The following is a 21067-nucleotide window of genomic DNA, read 5'->3' on the forward strand; positions in this document are numbered from 1 at the left end:
ATCTTAAACTTATACTAATGGTATGCATTTTCTTAAAAATGATTGTTGGCTCTAAATACTATTTTCACCCCTTGCCAAAGGCGGTGAGATATAGAATTTGCGTTGTCAGTCAGTCTGTCCATCCACTAGTCTGTCCGTCTGTCACAAAACTTTTCAGAGCTTTGAAATCATAGGTATAGATATGAATGAAGAAAAGTTCCATGCTCAAGAACCATAACCCTATAATGTCTTAAATATGATTTATTGCCTTTTTTGTATAATATAAATTTTCAGGGCTATATCTCAGATACCATACAAGACTTAACATGAAATTTCATGGGTGTATTGATATCAATGAGGAGAAGTGCCATGCTAAAGATTCATAACCTTTCCCTTTCTTTAATAAGAGTTATTGCCCTACGTTGTTTTTATATGATGGAACTATTCAGGGCTGTATCTCAGATAAGATTCAAGATTTCAATATGAAACTCCATGGATGTGTAGACATCATTTAGAAGAAGTGCCATGCACAAGAACCGTAATGCTTTCTTAACTAAAAGTTATTGCCCTTTGTTGTTTTTGTATGATGTAACTTTTCAGGGCTTTATCTCAGATATGATACAAATTTTCAACATGAGGAGAATTTCAATACATTAAAGTAATTACCCTACACTTTATTATCTTTGTTAGGTTTATGCAGTATAGCAAGGGATTTGCACCCATCCATAAAAAAAAATTATTTGGCCTTGGATATCAATTCAATGAATTTGCTAAGTTTTGCTTGTTATCCCCCGCCATAGGTATCCCCCACCATAGGCGGAGGGATATTGTTTTGTTGTTTTCCGTCCATCCGTCCGTCTTTCCGTCCGTCCGGACGGCACTTTTTGTGTCCGGAGCCATATCTTGGAAGTGCTTTGGCGGATTTCATTGAAACTTGGTATGAGTATATATATGGATAAGAGGATGATGCACGCAAAATGGCATTGTACACCATCTGTAAATAACGGAGTTATGGCCCTTTCTATCTTGAAAAAATGCTTGTTTGAGTGTCAAATATAACACTTTTGTGTCCAGAAGCATATTGGCGGGGGATATCAATTCAATTACTTTGCTTGTTGTCTTTCAGTTGGAGCTTGTTTAAGCGATAAGCTGTCAAAATTTCAGCATGAAATAGACAATTTTGATGCAGTCACTAATTTTGTGCCACAAATAATTGGAAAGAAAAACTATCCAGCTTATGTTGGTTTGTATTTTAATTATCAGATTAATGTTTGAATGTTTTTATTCTACATTTATTAAAAATGTAATTCATTGTAAATAAGGTGAACTGAAAGCTTAAACTTCATATTTACTTGAATGTTTGGCATGTTGCATTTAAATGATGAAAATGCTTATAATTTTGATTGTATTTTACTCATTTTGTGTTGTCAATAAATACATCAGTACTGAAGATTGTTTATTTAAAACATGCATTTTTCTACAGGGAATGGCTTTGTGGGTACCAGTTTTGACAGCTTTAATGGTGTGTATGTGCGCTTAAACCGTGCCCTCTCAGTGGTCATACCCTACTACCCGGTGGTGAGTGTGAGCATGGAACACGCAACTAAAGAAGGTCAGACTCTTTTGTACTACTGACTTGTCACAACTTAACATATGTAAAACTGAAACTCATAGACGATATTTCAGTAACCAACACCTCTGTTGGTAAATGATGCTAAATGAATCATTCTACAGACCCTGATAAACCTGTCAGACAGTCAGACAAATTTGACAAAAACTGCCATGTCTGAGAGATATTAAGGCACTGTCAAGGAATTATACAAAAATCATTTTAATATTACAAGCTAGTGTCAAGGAATTATACAAAAATCATTTTAATATTACAAGCTAGTGTTAATTTCAGGAGGCCACACTTTCCATCCAAATCTTGATGAAACTTTGTCATAGTGTTTATCTTGAAAGAGTTAAATTCAGGGTCACATGCCTTGAAACATAGGTTAGCAGGTCAAATCTCAATCAAACCTCGTTACCACTCTGGAGGCTTTATTTATGTCTCAATCTCAATGAAACTTTTGCAGAATGTTCATCTTGACAATATATAGGCCAAGTTTGAATCTGGGTCAAGTGCGTCCTAAAACAAGATGATCTGGTCAGATCTCAAAACCTTTTAATCACTCTAGAAGGCACATTTATGATTTAATCGTAATGAAACTTTGTCAGAATGTTTATCTTGACAATATCAAGGCTATGTATACATTTTGGTCAGGTGGGGTCATAAACTGAAAAGAAGGTCAGGTTGTAGATGTTTGGTATACCTTTAATTCAGTGATTCAGTGCCATCATGGCCTATTTTTCTAGTTACAATCTAGGACAATGTGACAATATTTTTGATGGTTGCTATTTGCTCAATTTAAGCAAGTCCCTGTAAATGTAACTGCTGGTCTTTTGAAGCTCACATAAATTATATGATGTTCATACTCATATAAATGCTATTCTATATGAGAGACTCTCTAAGTGATCTTCTATGCTTAACTGGCTTCATCAATTAAACAAGGAGGATGGTGCATATAAGAACATATGGTAATAATACATGTACTACTTTTGGGTAAAATTGCTTCATACTGCTGTGATATGAATCAGAGTTTAAAGCAACATACACATTAAACAATACTTATAATAATGAAAAAGAATGTTTTCTGTTGCAGAAGTGGATGTATTGCAAATAAGACATGGCTTAGCTACAAGAATACAGGTGTTTAATACTGTAAGTAACATTTACAATCTTTGATATCTGACTGCTTTCATAGAAAACAGAGACCATTTTATTGTTTATTAAATTATCAATTGTTGATACTGAAATAAAAAAAGTATATTTCTCATCAATTTCTTTTGAAAGTAAAAAAAAATGAACACATAGATAATTGGTCCTAACTGAGTATGTCATTAGAAGACACCGGAAATCTGTTGGAATATAGAAATATTAATATAACACTTCATAATATCTCATAGCATGTGTCCTGTAATATATACCAGCTTCACATTTAGTGGATTTTCATACTTAATTCCACATTATTGTTCGACCTTTGTCAGACGAGCATAAAATGGTTTCTTGTTACACAGTTTCCCAGTTAAAATATGGTAAAACCTTTTGCAATGAATACTATTCTTGCCAAATCCAGCAGTACATACATCAATAATAAAGTATTTGAGAAGAAGTATTTAGAAACTGATACAATAATTCACTGCTGATTTGTTTGTAGTAAATATTTTACTCCAATAATGTTAAAATATTTGTTCATGATGAACTGTCTGAATATGTGTTTTGATAAAAATAAACTTTCAATTAAAAACTGACACAACCTTTTGATTATTTGTGTTTAAAAGAAAACTTTGAAATGAAAAAGACATATTCTTGATACTATGTTTTTTTATGATTTTGTAATAGTCTTGTGTATTATTCAAATGAAGTTGTTTGTTTCTAGAGGATGTTAGATGAGTTTATGTCTGCTTTATATGACTGAAATGAGTCAAAGTCGAAAGAATTTCTTTGGGCCAGATGGTAGTGCAAAAAGAAAAATACAGTGAAATGTTTGATTGGTTTTGGTCAGGATTTAGATGGATTAATATATCAGAAATATAGACAGTTAATCTACACGGTATTAGAAACTGTAATATAATTAATCAAACAAGTATTGTTGCTACTCTACATTTAGTCAACCCTTTTTCTACTGTTTGAATTTGAACTGTGGTTGTAAAATTATTGGTCAGATATAAAGTATGTTTAAGCTATATTAACCTCTGCCACTTCTTATTCAGAGATCAAAATGTGTAACAGTGGAGACAGAGATGTACGCCCACAGGTTGCGCCCCTCCTTGCTGGTGCAGGAGTTGACATTTCACAATCCAACCAAACAAAATGTGGTCCTAGAACTTGACCAGGGGCTTGCCTCAGGCTGGAATGATGCTCAAACAGTCTCTGACAGGTATAACTATGCCTTTCTGATAATTTTGTAATGAATGCCAAACATAGTGTGGCAATATGGAAAGATAAAATATTGCTATATTATATATACTGTCATGAAAATGTGTTTGTTAATAGTAAAGTACAATTCCCTTTTTTCAACAACTATGTTTATCACATAATCACGTGAGTAGACCCTGTAAGTTTAAAGTTTTGTGTCAGTATTATTTTGACCCATGTCAAAGACATTTGTTAAGTCAAACATGACAGCTACTAGTGAAAAAATGCTTTTGCCATGTTTGAGTGTAGATGCTCTGGTCAGTCAATGTCATGTTTGAGTGTGGACGCTGTGGTCAGTCAATGCCATGTTCGAGTGTGGATGCTCTGGTCAGTCAATGCCATGTTTGAGTGTGGATGCTCTGGTCAGTCAATGCCATGTTTGAGTGTAGATGCTCTGGTCAGTCAATGCCATGTTTGAGTGTGGATGCTATGGTCAGTCAATGCCATGTTTGCGTGTGGATTCTCTGGTCAGTCCATGCCATGTTTGAGTGTAGATGCTCTGGTCAGTCAATGCCATGTTTAAGTGAATGCTTTGGTCAGTCAATGCCATGTTTGAGTGTGGATGCTCTGGTCAGTCAATGCCATGTTTGAGTGTGGATGCTCTGGTCAGTCAATGCCATGTTTGAGTGAGGATGCTCTGTTCAGTCAATGCCATGTTTGAGTGTAGATTCTCTGGTCACTCAATGCCATGTTTGAGTGTAGATTCTCTGGTCAGTCAAGTGAATTAGACTTGTTGGCAAATTAATCCTTAACATATCTGGAGCTCTTTATCAAACATCTTGATGACAACACTCAGACTTTTCACACATGATTTCCTGGGGATACTGTAAACTGTATAGAATTCGTTGGTATGAAATTTTGTGGTTTAATAAAAAACAACTAATTCGTTTACACGTAATTTCGTGGATTTCAAATTTTCGGGGAAGATTGACAGTCATAATAATTTAACTTTTCTCAAACAACCAGAGTAATAATGAAGAATAATCTGCAAATGTATGTTGACAGCAAGGCTTGTGATTAATGTGCACTGAAGCATGAAAGTGTTGCTGATAATTGTCGATAAGAGCGAATAAGCGGCGATCTTGTGGGTCCTCGCTCGCTAATTGCCATCAATGTTGTTTTGACAATATTTGCAATTCTCTGCTCAATCGGTCCCCTAGTAGTAACAATTGAGTAATAAGGTCCCCAAAATACAGGTGTGAAAACCGTTATGTCTCTTTAACTTTAATTTGCACTAATTGACATATGTGCAAACTGTTAATTTGACGACGTCACGTAAAAGAGAACAATCCTTGATGTACAGTTTAAATTCCGTGCTTGATTTAAAAAGTATTATTACCCAAAAACTTATCAAGAAAACAACGTATTGTATTACCTAGCATATCTCAATCAAATATCTCAGATAACCGAAAACAATAGAGAATGTCGGCAATGACATTCGGAAAGGACCGATTTTGGATTAAAAATGTAAAAATAATCGTTGGTACTTGAATTTGTGGTTTGGAGGAACAATGAAATCCACTAAATTTCGTACCACACGAAATTTAATGGTTTTACAGTATTTGTTATTAGCCCTCTACATGAGCATAGACACTTACAGACTCATTTAGTTTGAACCATGCTGGAAGTGTTGTCCATTTGTTTTTCAGTGCTGCCAATTCTGTTGGCTCCAAGGTTTCTTTCTCCCTCACCACAGGCATGATCAAGATAGAGAACAGTGCAGACAGCAACCTCTATATAGGGTTGGCTGTAGCCTCCACAGGGGTACCAAGCAAAAATGAAATCTTTCCAGGAAAGTATGTTCAATAGAATATCTATTTGTTGTCTTGCATCCCCTGATGATTTATTCTGATGTCTTGAACTTGATATTTTTTGGCACTTTTAGTTGTATTAAAAGTAACAGTGTAAGTTACTGACCGATACGGGATATACGGTTCCGAAGGTCTCGCCCCAATATGGTTTTCCACAGAACCGTATATCCTGTATCGGGTCAGTAACTAACTTTGTAACAATTATATCACGCCAACTACTTTCCATCTCATCAAATTAACAAGGACAAACAATGTTTTTTTATAACTAGTATTATCGAAAATATTAAATTCAAGAACATTTTATAACAATAACAAAACTTCAGGAAAATCCTGAAAAAAGAAATGTAAAATACATATTTTCATTACTATTAATTTATCACAATCTTGTATCACAATGTCAAACATTTGTATACCGGTATTCATCACTGGTTAATGTTGGTTTTAAACACATCAATAACAATTTATAACATACCTTAAGTTTAATAAGTGTAGTTGTTAATAGATAAATACATTTGTTTAGAGTTGTATAGTATAATCCAGGAGGATTATTTTATTAAGGAAGGAGAAATTGTAATATGAAGGCGATATTACCGATAAAGAATAGAAAAAGTAGCATTTAAACTTAGTATATGACAAAAGCTTTCAAGACATTGTATGATGCAGGAACACAATTTGACAGGTCGCGAAATTATGCAAAATTTACCTGTATAACATTCCAGCCACACTGGATCCACTACCGTTGTTTTTAATACAACTCAGAAAGACAATAAGGATTAAAAACTTACTTATTGCCATTAGGAATGGCATTTGTTATGTGTAAATCCTCCATGATTTTGAATTAGTTTTGCTTTCATTGCCCATTGTAGATTGAAAATGTTCAAAGTTGTTATTTATGTACCTTTGCTTAAATATTGAACCTTACTGTTGTGGTTACACTGCGCTTTTGTTATTGTCGAAAAAGGGATCTGAATATATTAGGGGCTGAGTGCTTTAAGTACTTTAATTGACGATTCCGGGCGTCCACTTTGAATGTTTCTGCTGACCCATATAGTCTACTGACACCATATAGAGTATATGTGGTCAGCATGTGATGTCAAGAGTATTTTGTAGATGGCGTGATATAAAGCATTTTGGTAAAACATAAGATAATATACACTACCCATATATATATATATATATATATATAGTCTTGCATCAAAAAAATATTGGTCAGATGGGTTTTTACGTTTTTCTTATATGCTTTATACAACTTCATGTGCCCAAGAATTCCTTTCAATTTACATTCTAACCGCCTCTTTAAGCATGATAATTCTTCTTTTGAATTTAATATGAAATTCTGGTTTTGCAAAAAGAACAAATTTCTGTAACTACTACCGATATTAAATTGCAATGCCATCCATGCCTTCAGGATCATTATGCAAGGTCTCTTGACTAAAGCTGCAATGCCATCCATGCCTTCAGGATCATTATGCAAGGTCTCTTAACTAAAGCTGCAATGCCATCCATGCCTTCAGGATCATTATGCAAGGTCTCTTGACTAAAGCTGCAATGCCATCCATGCCTTCAGGATCATTATGCAAGGTCTCTTGACTAAAGCTGCAATGCCATCCATGCCTTCAGGATCATTATGCAAGGTCTCTTGACTAAAACTGCAATGCCATCCATGCCTTCAGGATCATTATGCAAGGTCTCTTGACTAAAGCTGCAATGCCATCCATGCCTTCAGGATCATTATGCAAGGTCTCTTGACTAAAGCTGCAATGCCATCCATGCCTTCAGGATCATTATGCAAGGTCTCTTGACTAAAGCTACAATGCCATCCATGCCTTCAGAATCATTTTGCAAGGTCTCTTGACTAAAGCTGCAATGCCATCCATGCCTTCAGGATCATTATGCAAGGTCTCTTGACTAAAGCTGCAATGTCATCCATGCCTTCAGGATCATTATGCAAGGTCTCTTGACTAAAGCTGCAATGCCATCCATGCCTTCAGGATCATTATGCAAGGTCTCTTGACTAAAGCTGCAATGCCATCCATGCCTTCAGGATCATTTTGCAAGGTCTCTTGATTAAAGCTGCAATGCCATCCATGCCTTCAGGATCATTATGCAAGGTCTCTTGACTAAAGCTGCAATGCCATCCATGCATTCAGGATCATTATGCAAGGTCTCTTGACTAAAGCTGCAATGCCATCCATGCCTTCAGGATCATTATGCAAGGTCTCTTGACTAAAGCTGCAATGCCATCCATGCCTTCAGGATCATTATGCAAGGTCTCTTGACTAAAGCTGCAATGCCATCCATGACTTCAGGATCATTATGCAAGGTCTCTTGACTAAAGCTGCAATGCCATCCATGCACTCAGGATCATTATGCAAGGTCTCTTGACTAAAGCTGCAATGCCATCCATGCACTCAGGATCATTATGCAAGGTCTCTTGACTAAAGCTGCAATGCCATCCATGCACTCAGGATCATTATGCAAGGTATCTTGACTAAAGCTGCAATGCCATCCATGCATTCAGGATCATTATGCAAGGTCTCTTGACTAAAGCTGCTATGCCATCCATGCCTTCAGGATCATTATGCAAGGTCTCTTGACTAAAGCTGCAATGCCATCCATGCCTTCAGGATCATTATGCAAGGTCTCTTGACTAAAGCTGCAATGCCATCCATGCACTCAGGATCATTATGCAAGGTCTATTGACTAAAGCTGCAATGCCATCCATGCACTCAGGATCATTATGCAAGGTCTCTTGACTAAAGCTGCAATGCCATCCATGCACTCAGGATCATTATGCAAGGTCTCTTGACTAAAGCTGCAATGCCATCCATGCACTCAGGATCATTATGCAAGGTCTCTTGACTAAAGCTGCAATGCCATCCATGCACTCAGGATCATTATGCAAGGTCTCTTGACTAAAGCTGCAATGCCATCCATGCACTCAGGATCATTATGCAAGGTCTCTTGACTAAAGCTGCAATGCCATCCATGCACTCAGGATCATTATGCAAGGTCTCTTGACTAAAGCTGCAATGCCATCCATGCACTCAGGATCATTATGCAAGGTCTCTTAACTAATGCTTAGTATTCTGATATTCATATCTTCTTCATACCAATTTTTAAGCCTTTTAAAGTTTACCTTCCTGTAATTTTAAAGTTAAGTTTGATCTCTTATTATTGTGTCAGTATATTTGACTACTTTACATCTAATATATTTTTATACTTCAATCAACCATTCACCAAGGCGCGTATTTCTTGGATTGACCAATTTATCTTTCTCTTTTAATGCCTCCCTTCGAAGAAGAGGGGGTACTGTAATTACTGTAAGTTTCGGACATCCCCCTGTTTTGGCCAAAATAATTAATTTTAGTGACTTAATTTTCTGACATGCGTGTTTTTGTCTATCATTAACCCAGGGGGTAACTTCCCAAATTTTAGGGTAGGGGTGTCCCGCTGAGACTTCCGAAATGTGACCCATTTTTATACCTGAACTCTGATAAAGTAGACCCATTTTGATACCAGATCTTTTTAAAGCATACTCATTTGTATACGATACCATTGAGAAAGTGGCCCCATTTCAATACAATAATTTTGATAAACTGGACCCATTTAAATACTAGAACTGATAAAGTGGACACAGTCAAGTTTCTGCATCTTTCCCGTTACTGAAATTTACTGTTTGATACAAGAATGACATTTATCATACCCATTTTGATACTGATACTTTCAAATCTATATGCATTTATATACAAGCAAAATTCTGATTTCAATACCCATATCTATACTTAGATGCTCAAAACCATACCCATATCTATAATTTCAGTTGAAAAACACATCATATAAAATCAGCACACCTCTATATACCCGTATATAGGAAGTTACCGCCCCCCCCCCCTCCCCCATTCCCCCATGGATCATTAATGAATCTTAATTTTTGGACAGTTTATTTTACAGCGCTATTTTACCAGATTTAGGCACTGTATTCGCTTATCTCGTGACACTTTGATCATGGGGTTTTACAAACTGATTAAGGTCATAAAACCTTAGAGATGCATGCCTGAGGTCAATGGACCATAACATTTGCGTAATTGGGTAAATAACCATGTTTGCCGGTAAAAAACAATCGCTTCACCCAACAGCATTTTAAATGATATCTTCCTATTAAGGAAGCGGAATTTTTAATGTTTTTACTTTTTTGTTCTGTATCATTTCAGGCATGAGTAAGCAAAGCTGTGAAGTTGTTATGATTTTAAAGTAGAAACACTATTGAGCATTGGTTTATTGCTTTTATTTCAATATAATTAGAATTTTGGGACATTCAATTTTTATGCCCCCTTTCGAAGAAAAGGGGGTATATAGATTTCGCACTTTCCGTCAATCTGTCTGTCAGTCTGTCACACTTTTCATGTCCGCTCTCTAATTCAAATAGCTTTCATCTGATCTTTACCAAACTTGGTCAGAAGTTGTATTTAGACAATATCTAGGTCAAGTTCGAATATGGGTCATGCCGGGTCAAAACTAGGTCATGGGGTCACTAAGTGCATTTCAAGGATTTAGCATGGTGTCCGCTCTCTAATTTAAGTAGTTTTCATCTGATCTTTACCAAACTTGGTCAGAAGTTGAATCAAGACAATATCTAGGTCAAGTTCGATTATGGGTCATGCCCGGTCAAAAACTTGGTCACGGGGTCACTTAGTGCATTTCAAGGATTTAGCATGGTGTCCGCTTTCTAATTGAAGTAGTTTTCATCTGATCTTTACCAAACTTGGTCAGAAGTTGTATCAAGACAATATCTAGGTCAAGTTCGAATATGGGTCATGCCGGGTCAAAAACTAGGTCACGGGGTTACTTAGTGCATTTCAAGGATTTAGCATGGTGTCCGCTCTCTAGTTTATGTGGCTTTCTGATTTATTTTGATATTCTAAGACATTTTTATGCCCCCGAAGGAAGGCATATAGTGATCGGACTGTCCGTCAGGACAAGGCACTGTGAATTTAAATAGAAACAGTGTCCAATCAATAACTTTAGTTTTTTTAGGTATTGCACTAAAAATGGTGAAGGTTTAACCTTGGATAATAGTTTGTCAAAATAAGGCGAAGTTCCAGGAAAATACAAAAACAGTTTTAGCTTGTTAACTAGAGTTTAGCTGGATGTTTTCCCATAAAATTCTGTGTTGGCAGCTTATATGCAACCCTTTCACAGTTATTAATATTAAATTTAATGGTGAAACATTGAAAATCTAGTTTTGTCGCATTGCTGTATTTCAGGTTTAAATTTTATGAAACTCCGTTTCTATTAAATATATGCAAATTCAAATTTGTTTTCACTGTTTTTATATCCGGTGGCTAACAGAAAATGTTCATTACACTATCAAAGAGCATGAAATAGCGACAGCTTTTTTTGTCACAAACTTACTTGTGTCTTTGTTTCCCAAGGACCACCACACAGCATGTTCTCACAAGTATACACTACACCAAGGCCCTGCCTCTGGAGGCTGCTAGAGCTCAAATACTCAGCCTGAAGAAACAATGTAGAGAGGTAGGATAACTTGTATGTAATTGATCACAATTTATGTACAAAAAGAGCTAAAATATTTAAATATAGAAATGGTGATGTTTTTGTTTTCTTTTTGTCATAAAAAGCATGACTGTGAAACCATATTAATATGAATATTTATTTCATGCTGTGCAGAGAATTAGTGGAGAATATTAGAGAATATTAATCTGAAGTGAATATTTCACTCTAGCATCAGTAAAAACTTAAATAGCATTGCTTAATAATTTTATTCTGGCTTTTGGGGGGACTCTCAGTGACATAATACGTATACAATTTGACTTGTTACTATAAATAAAAAAATGAGCTTCAATAAAATAACATAATTTTGTTACAAGGATGCAGAAACTAAAGCAGCATTTTCCTTTTACACGAGTAGAGACATGTTTGTGACAAAAAAAGCAAAATAAAATGTTGTGGGGTATATCAAAATTTGGCATATAATATAAAATTATAATACAAATGCATGACATAAAAAGAAACCACTCTTTAAAATATGTTGTTTGTCAAGGTTATGATAATCTTGCTCTTAAATCACCAAAATTAAGATCCTCTATTTTATCATTCAGTTAAATATATACACTTTCAATCTTGGAAGTTTGACAAAGTTATATTGCATTATCAACTGTGTGTATAGTTTTGAGACCTTAATGTTAATTTATGCAACTCCTGTGCTTGTTATAGGAAATAACAGCTGCACTAAAGATGGATTCCAAAATATTGAAAGATGAGCATGTTAACCTATGGAATCAGGTACTCTAACAAACTTTAAACAAAAAATATGCATACATTTTTTTTTTGTAATAAACCTTCAAGTCTAATAAAGATTTGTTTATTTATTTTATTTTTATGACTTTCATGATGTGAATTCAAATGTGTTCTGCAGGTTACTTTTAGAAAATGAATCAATTTAATCAAGCATAAAACTAATTGATTGTTTGCTTTAAAATTTAAAAGTTAAGTATAAAGGTTACTATAAATACAGTTTTCAATCTAATCAAAGGATGAGAAACTCTTATATACACACATAGACTGCACATTAAGTGATTGCAATTCTAAATAAAACATTATGGTGATTTTTTTTAATCCAATGTAAGAGACCATAACCAGTCAAGGTAACTTTCCTTGTATTTTCATTCCAAGACCTCTGTATAGTTATGTCCCCTGTTTACTTATGTTGACATTTAACACTATTAATTGTAAAAAGTATATTTAATTTTGAATCTTTTAGTAAGATTCATGTCTTAAAACATACATTAGAAATAAAAATACTTGTAGATCTATATGTATAAGTTTGGCAGTGTATCTGCATATTCAGTTTGGCAGTGTATCTGCATGTCTAGTTTGGCACTGTATCTGCATATTAAGTTTGGCAGTGTATCTGCACATCCAGTTTGGCAATGTATCTGCATATTCAGTTTGGCAGTGTATCTGCATATTCAGTTTGGCTTGTATCTGCATATTCAGTTTGGCAGTGTATGTGCATATTCAGTTTGGCAGTGTATCTGCATATCCAGTTTGGCAATGTATCTGCATATTCAGTTTGGCAGTGTATCTGCATATTCAGTTTGGCAATGTATCTGCATATTCAGTTTGGCAGTGTATCTGCAATCCAGTTTGGCAATGTATCTGCATATTCAGTTTGGCAATGTATCTGCATATCCAGTTTGGCAGTGTACCTGCATATTCAGTTTGGCAGTGTATTTGCATATTCAGTTTGGCAGTGTATCTGCATATTCAGTTTGGCTTGTATCTGCATAGTCAGTTTGGCAATGTATCTGCATATTCAGTTTGGCAGTGTATCTGCATATGCAGTTTGGCAATGTATTTGCATATTCAGTTTGGCAGTGTATCTGCAATCCAGTTTGGCAATGTATCTGCATATTCAGTTTGGCAGTGTATCTGCATATTCAGTTTGGCAGTGTTTCTGCATATTCAGTTTTGCAGTGTATCTGCATATTCAGTTTGGCTTGTATCTGCATAGTCAGTTTGGCTTGTATCTGCATATTCAGTTTGGCAGTGTGTCTGCATATTCAGTTTTGCAGTGTTTCTGCATATTCAGTTTGGCAGTGTATCTGCATATTCAGTTTGGCAATGTATCTGCATATTCAGTTTGGCTTGTATCTGCATATTCAGTTTGGCAGTGTATCTGCATATTCAGTTTGGCTTGTATCTGCATAGTCAGTTTGGCTTGTATCTGCATATTCAGTTTGGCAGTGTGTCTGCATATTCAGTTTTGCAGTGTTTCTGCATATTCAGTTTGGCAGTGTATCTGCATATTCAGTTTGGCAGTGTATCTGCATATTCAGTTTGGCAATGTATCTGCATATTCAGTTTGGCTTGTATCTGCATATTCAGTTTGGCTTGTATCTGCATACTCACGATATATTGTTTTGGGACAGGCCTTGATATCATAGTTATCACACTTACCAATAAATGATGCCTTATGCTGTTACGCGTACTATGATTCCGAGGGATGTGGGCTATTGAAACACAGTTCAGGCTAGTAAAAACTTATTCATTCATTTTGTCCGCTAGAAGAATGCTTGCCTGTTAAGTAAGCTTGCATATTTATTAGATGTGTTGGATAAAACAAAAACCTACTTTTGTACAGCTGTGGAGGAGTGGGTTCAGTATCAGCTACTCAAAGGCAGCTGACGCTTTGAACGGTGAGAAGATCAACAGCACAATGTACTACGTGCTGAGCAATGTGCCCGCGCCCCTCCACGACCCCAAGGTGAGCCCAGAAGAGGTGCTGGACCTGAAGAAGACCCTGCATTACCCGGACCAGTGCTACAAGGAGCACACATCACTGTGAGTGGTGTTGGGAGCACTGTTTGGGTTATCTTCAAGCATTCTTTGAGTGCAAGAAATATTATATTATTGAAACGCTTTCTTTATTTAAACAATGTTTCTGTAGGTCAAAAACGGTGAGAAAAGCGTTTATTTATTTCAACATATTTTCCTTGTTTTATGTTCTAAATATAAGATTACAGCTCAATATATTAATGTTTGCTACTGTTTAAAAAAATAAATTCAGAAGTAATTTTATTTTGCAATAAGACAAAATGCGCACATTTACAGGTGTTAATCTTTAATGGTTATCCCTTTCCCACTCAAAAGCGAAGTAAAAATGGCAATGTGCAGACAGCATAAAACCAGAACAGCCTGCGAGAAACTCACAGTCTGTTCAGGTTTTATGCTGTTTGCTACTCATCAGTATATAAGGGTTGGTAATGAAGCCTTTATATTTTGAATGTAGTAAGAAAGGTCTTTAATTAAATTTAACTTTTTAAGGGACCACACATTCGTTAAAATACATATCTGATTGGTAAAGGGTTAAATTAAGAATTGTATTGAATACTAAAATCAGTATTGAAATAAAGTATTTTTATTCAATCAAATTTTTCAAATGTTTGCATGATTGGCATTATCTATTTTTTATTTTCTGAACCAGGAGACTGTCATTATTTTTGTACTTTCACTGCAATATTAAAAATATTGTCGTTACGAGTGGTTCTTTAAAATCAATGGATTATAAATGAAGATTTTCCTAGTTACACTTCCTGGTTGTATTTTAACACATCTGCATATTGTTGTTTGCTCCTGTTTTCACAAGTCAAAACAATGCAATACTTGTACTTGTAATTACAACTTCATAGTTTAGATTTACTACTAAATGTAACTTGTGTGTTAATGGGGAGAAGAAACCTAACACAAAGTTGTATATTCAACATAACTAACACCAAGTTGTATATTCAATATAACTAACACCAAGTTGTATATTCAATATACCTAACAACAAGTTGTATATTCAACATAACTAACACCAAGTTGTATATTCAATATAGCTAACACCAAGTTGTATATTCAATATAGCTAACACCAAGTTGTACATTCAATATAACTAACAACAAGTTGTATATTCAACATAACTAACACCAAGTTGTATATTCAATATAACTAACACCAAGTTGTATATTCAACATAACTAACACCAAGTTGTATATTCAACATAACTAACACCAAGTTGTACATTCAATATAGCTAACACCAAGTTGTATATTCAATATAGCTAACACCAAGATGTATATTCAATATAACTTACACCAAGTTGTATATTCAATATAACTAACACCAAGTTGTACATTCAATATAACTAACAACAAGTTGTATATTCAACATAACTAACACCAAGTTGTATATTCAATATAGCTAACACCAAGTTGTATATTCAACATAACTTACACCAAGTTGTATATTCAATATAGCTAACACCAAGTTGTATATTCAATATAACTAACACCAAGTTGTATATTCAATATAACTAACACCAAGTTGTATATTTAATATTACTAACACCAAGATGTATATTCAATATAACTAATACCAAGTTGTATATTCAATATAACTAATACCAAGTTGTATATTCAATATAACTAACACCAAGTTGTATATTCAATATAACTAATACCAAGTTGTATATTCAATATAACTAACACCAAGTTGTATATTCAATATAACTAATACCAAGTTGTATATTCAATATAACTAATACCAAGTTGCATATTCAATATAACTAATACCAAGTTGCATATTCAATATAACTAATACCAAGATGTATATTCAATATAACTAATACCAAGATGTATATTCAATATAACTAATACCAAGTTGTATATTCAATATAACTAACACCAAGTTGTATATTCAATATAACTAACACCAAGTTGTATATTCAATATAACTAACACCAAGTTGCATATTCAATATAACTAATACCAAGTTGCATATTCAATATAACTAATACCAAGTTGTATATTCAATATAACTAACACCAAGTTGTATATTCAATATAACTAATACCAAGTTGTATATTCAATATAACTAACACCAAGTTGTATATTCAATATAACTAATACCAAGTTGTATATTCAATATAACTAACACCAAGTTGTATATTCAATATAACTAATACCAAGTTGTATATTCAATATAACTAACACCAAGTTGTATATTCAATATAACTAATACCAAGTTGTATATTCAATATAACTAACACCAAGTTGTATATTCAATATAACTAACACCAAGTTGTATATTCAATATAACTAACACCAAGTTGTATATTCAATATAACTAACACCAAGTTGCATATTCAATATAACTAATACCAAGTTGCATATTCAATATAACTAACACCAAGTTGTATATTCAATATAACTAACACCAAGTTGTATATTCAATATAACTAATACCAAGTTGTATATTCAATATAACTAACACCAAGTTGCATATTCAATATAACTAATACCAAGTTGCATATTCAATATAACTAATACCAAGATGTATATTCAATATAACTAATACCAAGTTGTATATTCAATATAACTAATACCAAGTTGTATATTCAATATAACTAACACCAAGTTGTATATTCAATATAACTAATACCAAGATGTATATTTAATATAACTTACACCAAGTTCTATTTTTAATGTCTGATATGTGGCATTGGACCATAAGGATGATTTAAACTACTGCATTAGAAAATGTTTGTTGGAAAAGAAATTGTTGCCACTTAATACATAAAAGGAATTTATTTAGTTTTAAAAAATAACACACAATTCTGAAAATGTGATTATCATTTTGACTTTACAATTCATTCTGTAAAAGAATGAAGTAATAGTTTTGCCATCCTTTATTTAAAAAAATAAAACTTGAGAATGTTCAGTCATCGACTCTTAATTCTGGAAAAAAATCTGGAGAATAGTTTTACATGGCCAATATTGGCCAGTGGAAGAAGCCCCAATTATCATGTGAGAGAACTGTTTCTTGTGGCCATTGGAAGAAGCCCCAAATATCATGTGAGAGAACTGTTTCTTGAATACTTGTTTATGCACCATTTTGGCATTTTCCTCTGGTTTATCCAGAAAAATGCAAGAAATACAGAAATATGGAAGAGTAACAGATTTGTTGTTAAATGTCATCTGTTAAGCTCTTATTTTGTTTTTGAAGGCACTCGACAACGCTTTGGGTGGATGCTGAGAATGAGGACAGTATCGCACGTATAGTGACTACATGGATCATTACACTGGAGAAACAGGGCTGTCAACGCATGATATCTGCAGGTAACACCATGCCTTACTGCTTGTGGCACATGTTACACAGGCTTATTAAGACAGAAGTGTGTATATTCCATGCATAATTGTCCCCTACCGGTTTATGGTTTGCGCTCTGTGCATCTATCTGTCTGTGAGTTTGTCTGTCTGTGAGTCTGTCTGTCACACTTTTCTTGATTCTGCGATAACTTTAAAAGTTCTTCATATTTTTTCATGAAACTTAAAATATAGATAGATGGCAATATGGACATTATGCATGTCATTTCATTTTGTTCCTACGTCAAACATTATGGTTGCTATGGCAACAAATAAAAATAAATAATATAAAAATCTGACAATGGTGGAGCCGGTAGGGGACATATATTGCTTGGCAATAGTCTTGTTGTACAACAAATCTTACTCTACTGAAAGACCGATGTTTGTGTGAGTGTGTAGTTCTTGTTTTTAACATTAAATATCTCATTCAAAATAAAGATCGTAATTTAAATTCTTTTCTGACACATTACACAAAATTTGAGACACAAAAAACTGATTTTTCTAATTTTGAGTGTGTCCTAAAACATACAATGAAAAAGAAAGAAAACATGTTATAAATAAAGTATTCATATTTCCTGACACTGTACTGTGTGAAATGTGTTTTGCACGTAATATAATACCTTTTATTCAGCTGATTGCCTCCTTCGTTGTTTTTTTTTTTAGAAAATGGTTCCAGTTGGTTGATAAACATAGCTATTAGTGGGTGGGGCATTTTTCCTTATATAGCTTTAGTAAAACCTTGTTGACTCTCTCTTGAAGTCACACTTATTGTCCATCTTAATAAAACTTGGTCATTAATTTTGTTCTAATGATAGCTCTGCTGAATTCAAAAATTGTTATGGTTCATCAAAAAATATAGCTGTCTTGGGGCTAGTTTTTTTAGCTCACCTGAGCGATAGCTCGGGGTGAGCTATTGTGATCACTCAGCGTCCGTCTGTCCATCTGTCTGTCTGTAAACAATTTGTAAACATCTTCTTCTACTAAACCATTGAGCCAATTTCAACTAAATTTCATGTGGAGCATCCCTAGGTCATGGGACAAAAGAATTGTTAAAAAAAAATTTGATCACATAACCAAGATGGCCGCCATGACCATATATGGTAAAAAACTTAAAAAATCTTCTTGTCAGAAACCGCTCATCAGATTTTTTAAAAATTTCACAGGGATGACCTTTGAAGGCTCCCCTGAAAAAGTTGTTCAAAGAAATTTGATTCGTCAAAAAACATGGCCGCAGGAGCTCGTTGAACTATGCATGTTTATTCGTTTTTGCCTATTTTGTGAAAACTTTCAAAAATCTTCCACATTTTTTGTCCGATCCTTTCCAAATTTGCACAGTGTCTTTATATCAATGAGGACACGAACCCTACAAAAAACGAGCATTATTGGTCCATGAAGTACAGAATTACCTCCCCTTGAATTGAGAAAATGGTGTTTATGCAATAAAGTCCAAATTTTTCATCCAATTCTTTCCAAACTTGTTTATATATCAGATTAAAGAGAATAAAATTTTCTTTATTATGGTTTTTCTTTCATGAAAATCCATAAAGGATAAGTGTTATTAATCGTTGCTTAATTAATGAACAATGCGAATTATCGGTATTGATTTTTTTCCTGACATGCCGTCCCAGATATTAACCGCTTTCAGCTGTAGACTGTGCATCAATACATCGCCGTGTTATTGACCTGAAAAATTCATACGCAGTCGGCATTAACACCGGTCATCGAGACAAATTACTGATGTGAAAACAAATCGTACATCGTAGAGGATTAAATAAACAATTACATCTGATTAAAGATTAAAGATTGCTGCCGATTTAAATCAATTTGAGTACTTTTTGCGTATATTTGATGCCGAATGGGAAGCTGTGTTTAGACTTAAGTTGAGAAAAATGGCAACGAGATACTTGCCTGTTGGTAGCTAAAGAAACTTCAGCGTACAGTTTATAATGGGTGGCCATTCCCAGCTGTAGTCTACGGGCGGGTAGTGAACTGGTTGAGAAAAGTGGAAGCTTGTGGAAAAGCGGTTTGAGAAGTTTGTAAGAAAACCCTGAATTATCAGTCTTGTGGGAAGAAGGCATTGCGTCTCCACGCAGAGGGCCCTTATCACATAAAGAATATAAGAACCATCAAGACCAACCAGGTACGGTTTTTATTTTTTTAAACTAACACCCCGAATTTGGTCGTATTTTCTGTTGCTAAAGTTTACTGTTTAGGTTGTTTTGCATCAAAAATCGGCAAGATAGATCTAGCAAATTTGCCAATTTTGTTTTATTAATAACGTATGATTCATTGATTGTGAGCTTTTAAAACATTTTGACCTTTGAATAAAGCATAAATCAGGAAAAGAATTTTAACAGTAATTGAAAATACGATCAAATACGCCATTTTTGCTGACTGGGACAGGTCTTTTTTAGTTAAATAAAATGTTTTATTGTCCCCAACATATGAGCCCAGCAGCAAGAAATGTTGTTTTTTTTACTTTTTGTAAAACAAATATGGGCAACCTACCGTAATCCAAATTCGCCGACGCCTTAATTCGACGATGTTCTATTTTTATCGATTAAATGGATGATTATTGTCTTGGAATCATTTCAAAGTAATACAGCCGAGTTTAAAATTATTATTTTGTGCTATTAAACATTCATTATTTCTTAAATTATTTGCTAAATATTGCTTCATGTAACCGTTACATCGTCAAATTTGGGTCACACCAGGATACAATTATTTAGCATTCAAACAACGATTGGGATAAAAACTAGGTGAACCCATGCTGAAATTTTCAATTTTAACTGTTTAGCAGAAGCCACCATACCCAATTTTCTTAGGTGTATGTGGAGGCTTCTGGCAGCATGATTCTGTGAATATAAATGGTGACATTTGATTCTGCATTAATTAAACATGTATTATTGACTTTTAAAGTATGTGTGAAAAATATAATTTGTAACCACTGTTACAGGTTTTATCTGGTTCTTCAAAAGCAACACCTGCAGTCGAGTCCATGCCAGACAGAGGGTGCATGTGAATGAATTGCCTTTTGACTAAGTTTTGTGTGTTCCTTATCAAATACATGAAGATTTTTAAATATATGTGTATGTTGTTTTTTTAAGAAAATAGAATCACCAGAACAGGTACAGGCACCCTTTAAATGTGTCGAATCCAGGAGCTTCTGGGGGCCTCTGGCCCCCTTGTCCCCTGGACCCACCGAGGGCCCTGCGGCCCCCTGGTCCCCAGCTTTAAGTTCAGGATTTTCAAAATATCCAACTTTGACCCCTGCAAATGCTTTGCTAAAACTTTGGCTACAGTTTCTAAAATTTGGCTACACAAAATTCCATTTGGCTAAAATGTTGGCCACAGAAATTTTTGGGCAAGAGGAGCCCTGTTTGGATTGTATTTGGGTCATCTGGGGTCAGCAACTAGGCACTAGGTCAAATAATAGAAAAACCTTGTGTAGACTATAGAGGTCACAGTTTTCATCAGATTTTATTGAAATATAGTCAGAATGTTTGTCTTGTTAAAATCTGGATTGGGATTGACTTTGGGTCATC

At 34.5% G+C, this 21067-nt stretch overlaps 1 protein-coding gene and 1 long non-coding RNA gene across 7 annotated transcripts in view; both read left to right on the forward strand.

Annotated features, from left to right (window-relative positions):
* LOC127836175 (uncharacterized protein KIAA2013 homolog) overlaps positions 1-21067 on the forward strand; it is a 44942-nt gene that overhangs the window by 15995 nt on the left and 7880 nt on the right. For all 6 annotated transcript variants that reach the window (XM_052362685.1, XM_052362657.1, XM_052362668.1 and 3 more), the window contains 9 exons: positions 1106-1222; positions 1463-1591; positions 2685-2743; positions 3796-3962; positions 5650-5796; positions 11247-11349; positions 12049-12117; positions 13979-14178; positions 17383-17495. In XM_052362685.1, coding sequence (XP_052218645.1) covers positions 1106-1222; positions 1463-1591; positions 2685-2743; positions 3796-3962; positions 5650-5796; positions 11247-11349; positions 12049-12117; positions 13979-14178; positions 17383-17495 — 1104 coding nt within the window. The remainder of the gene's footprint in view (positions 1-1105; positions 1223-1462; positions 1592-2684; positions 2744-3795; positions 3963-5649; positions 5797-11246; positions 11350-12048; positions 12118-13978; positions 14179-17382; positions 17496-21067) is intronic.
* Positions 18425-20604, forward strand: LOC127836278 (uncharacterized). Its single transcript, XR_008028694.1, has 2 exons — positions 18425-19662; positions 20479-20604. It is a non-coding gene; the product is annotated as an uncharacterized LOC127836278 (long non-coding RNA).

Source organism: Dreissena polymorpha, chromosome 1 (genome assembly GCF_020536995.1).
Source record: "Dreissena polymorpha isolate Duluth1 chromosome 1, UMN_Dpol_1.0, whole genome shotgun sequence".
In the NCBI taxonomy this organism is placed as follows: domain Eukaryota; kingdom Metazoa; phylum Mollusca; class Bivalvia; order Myida; family Dreissenidae; genus Dreissena; species Dreissena polymorpha.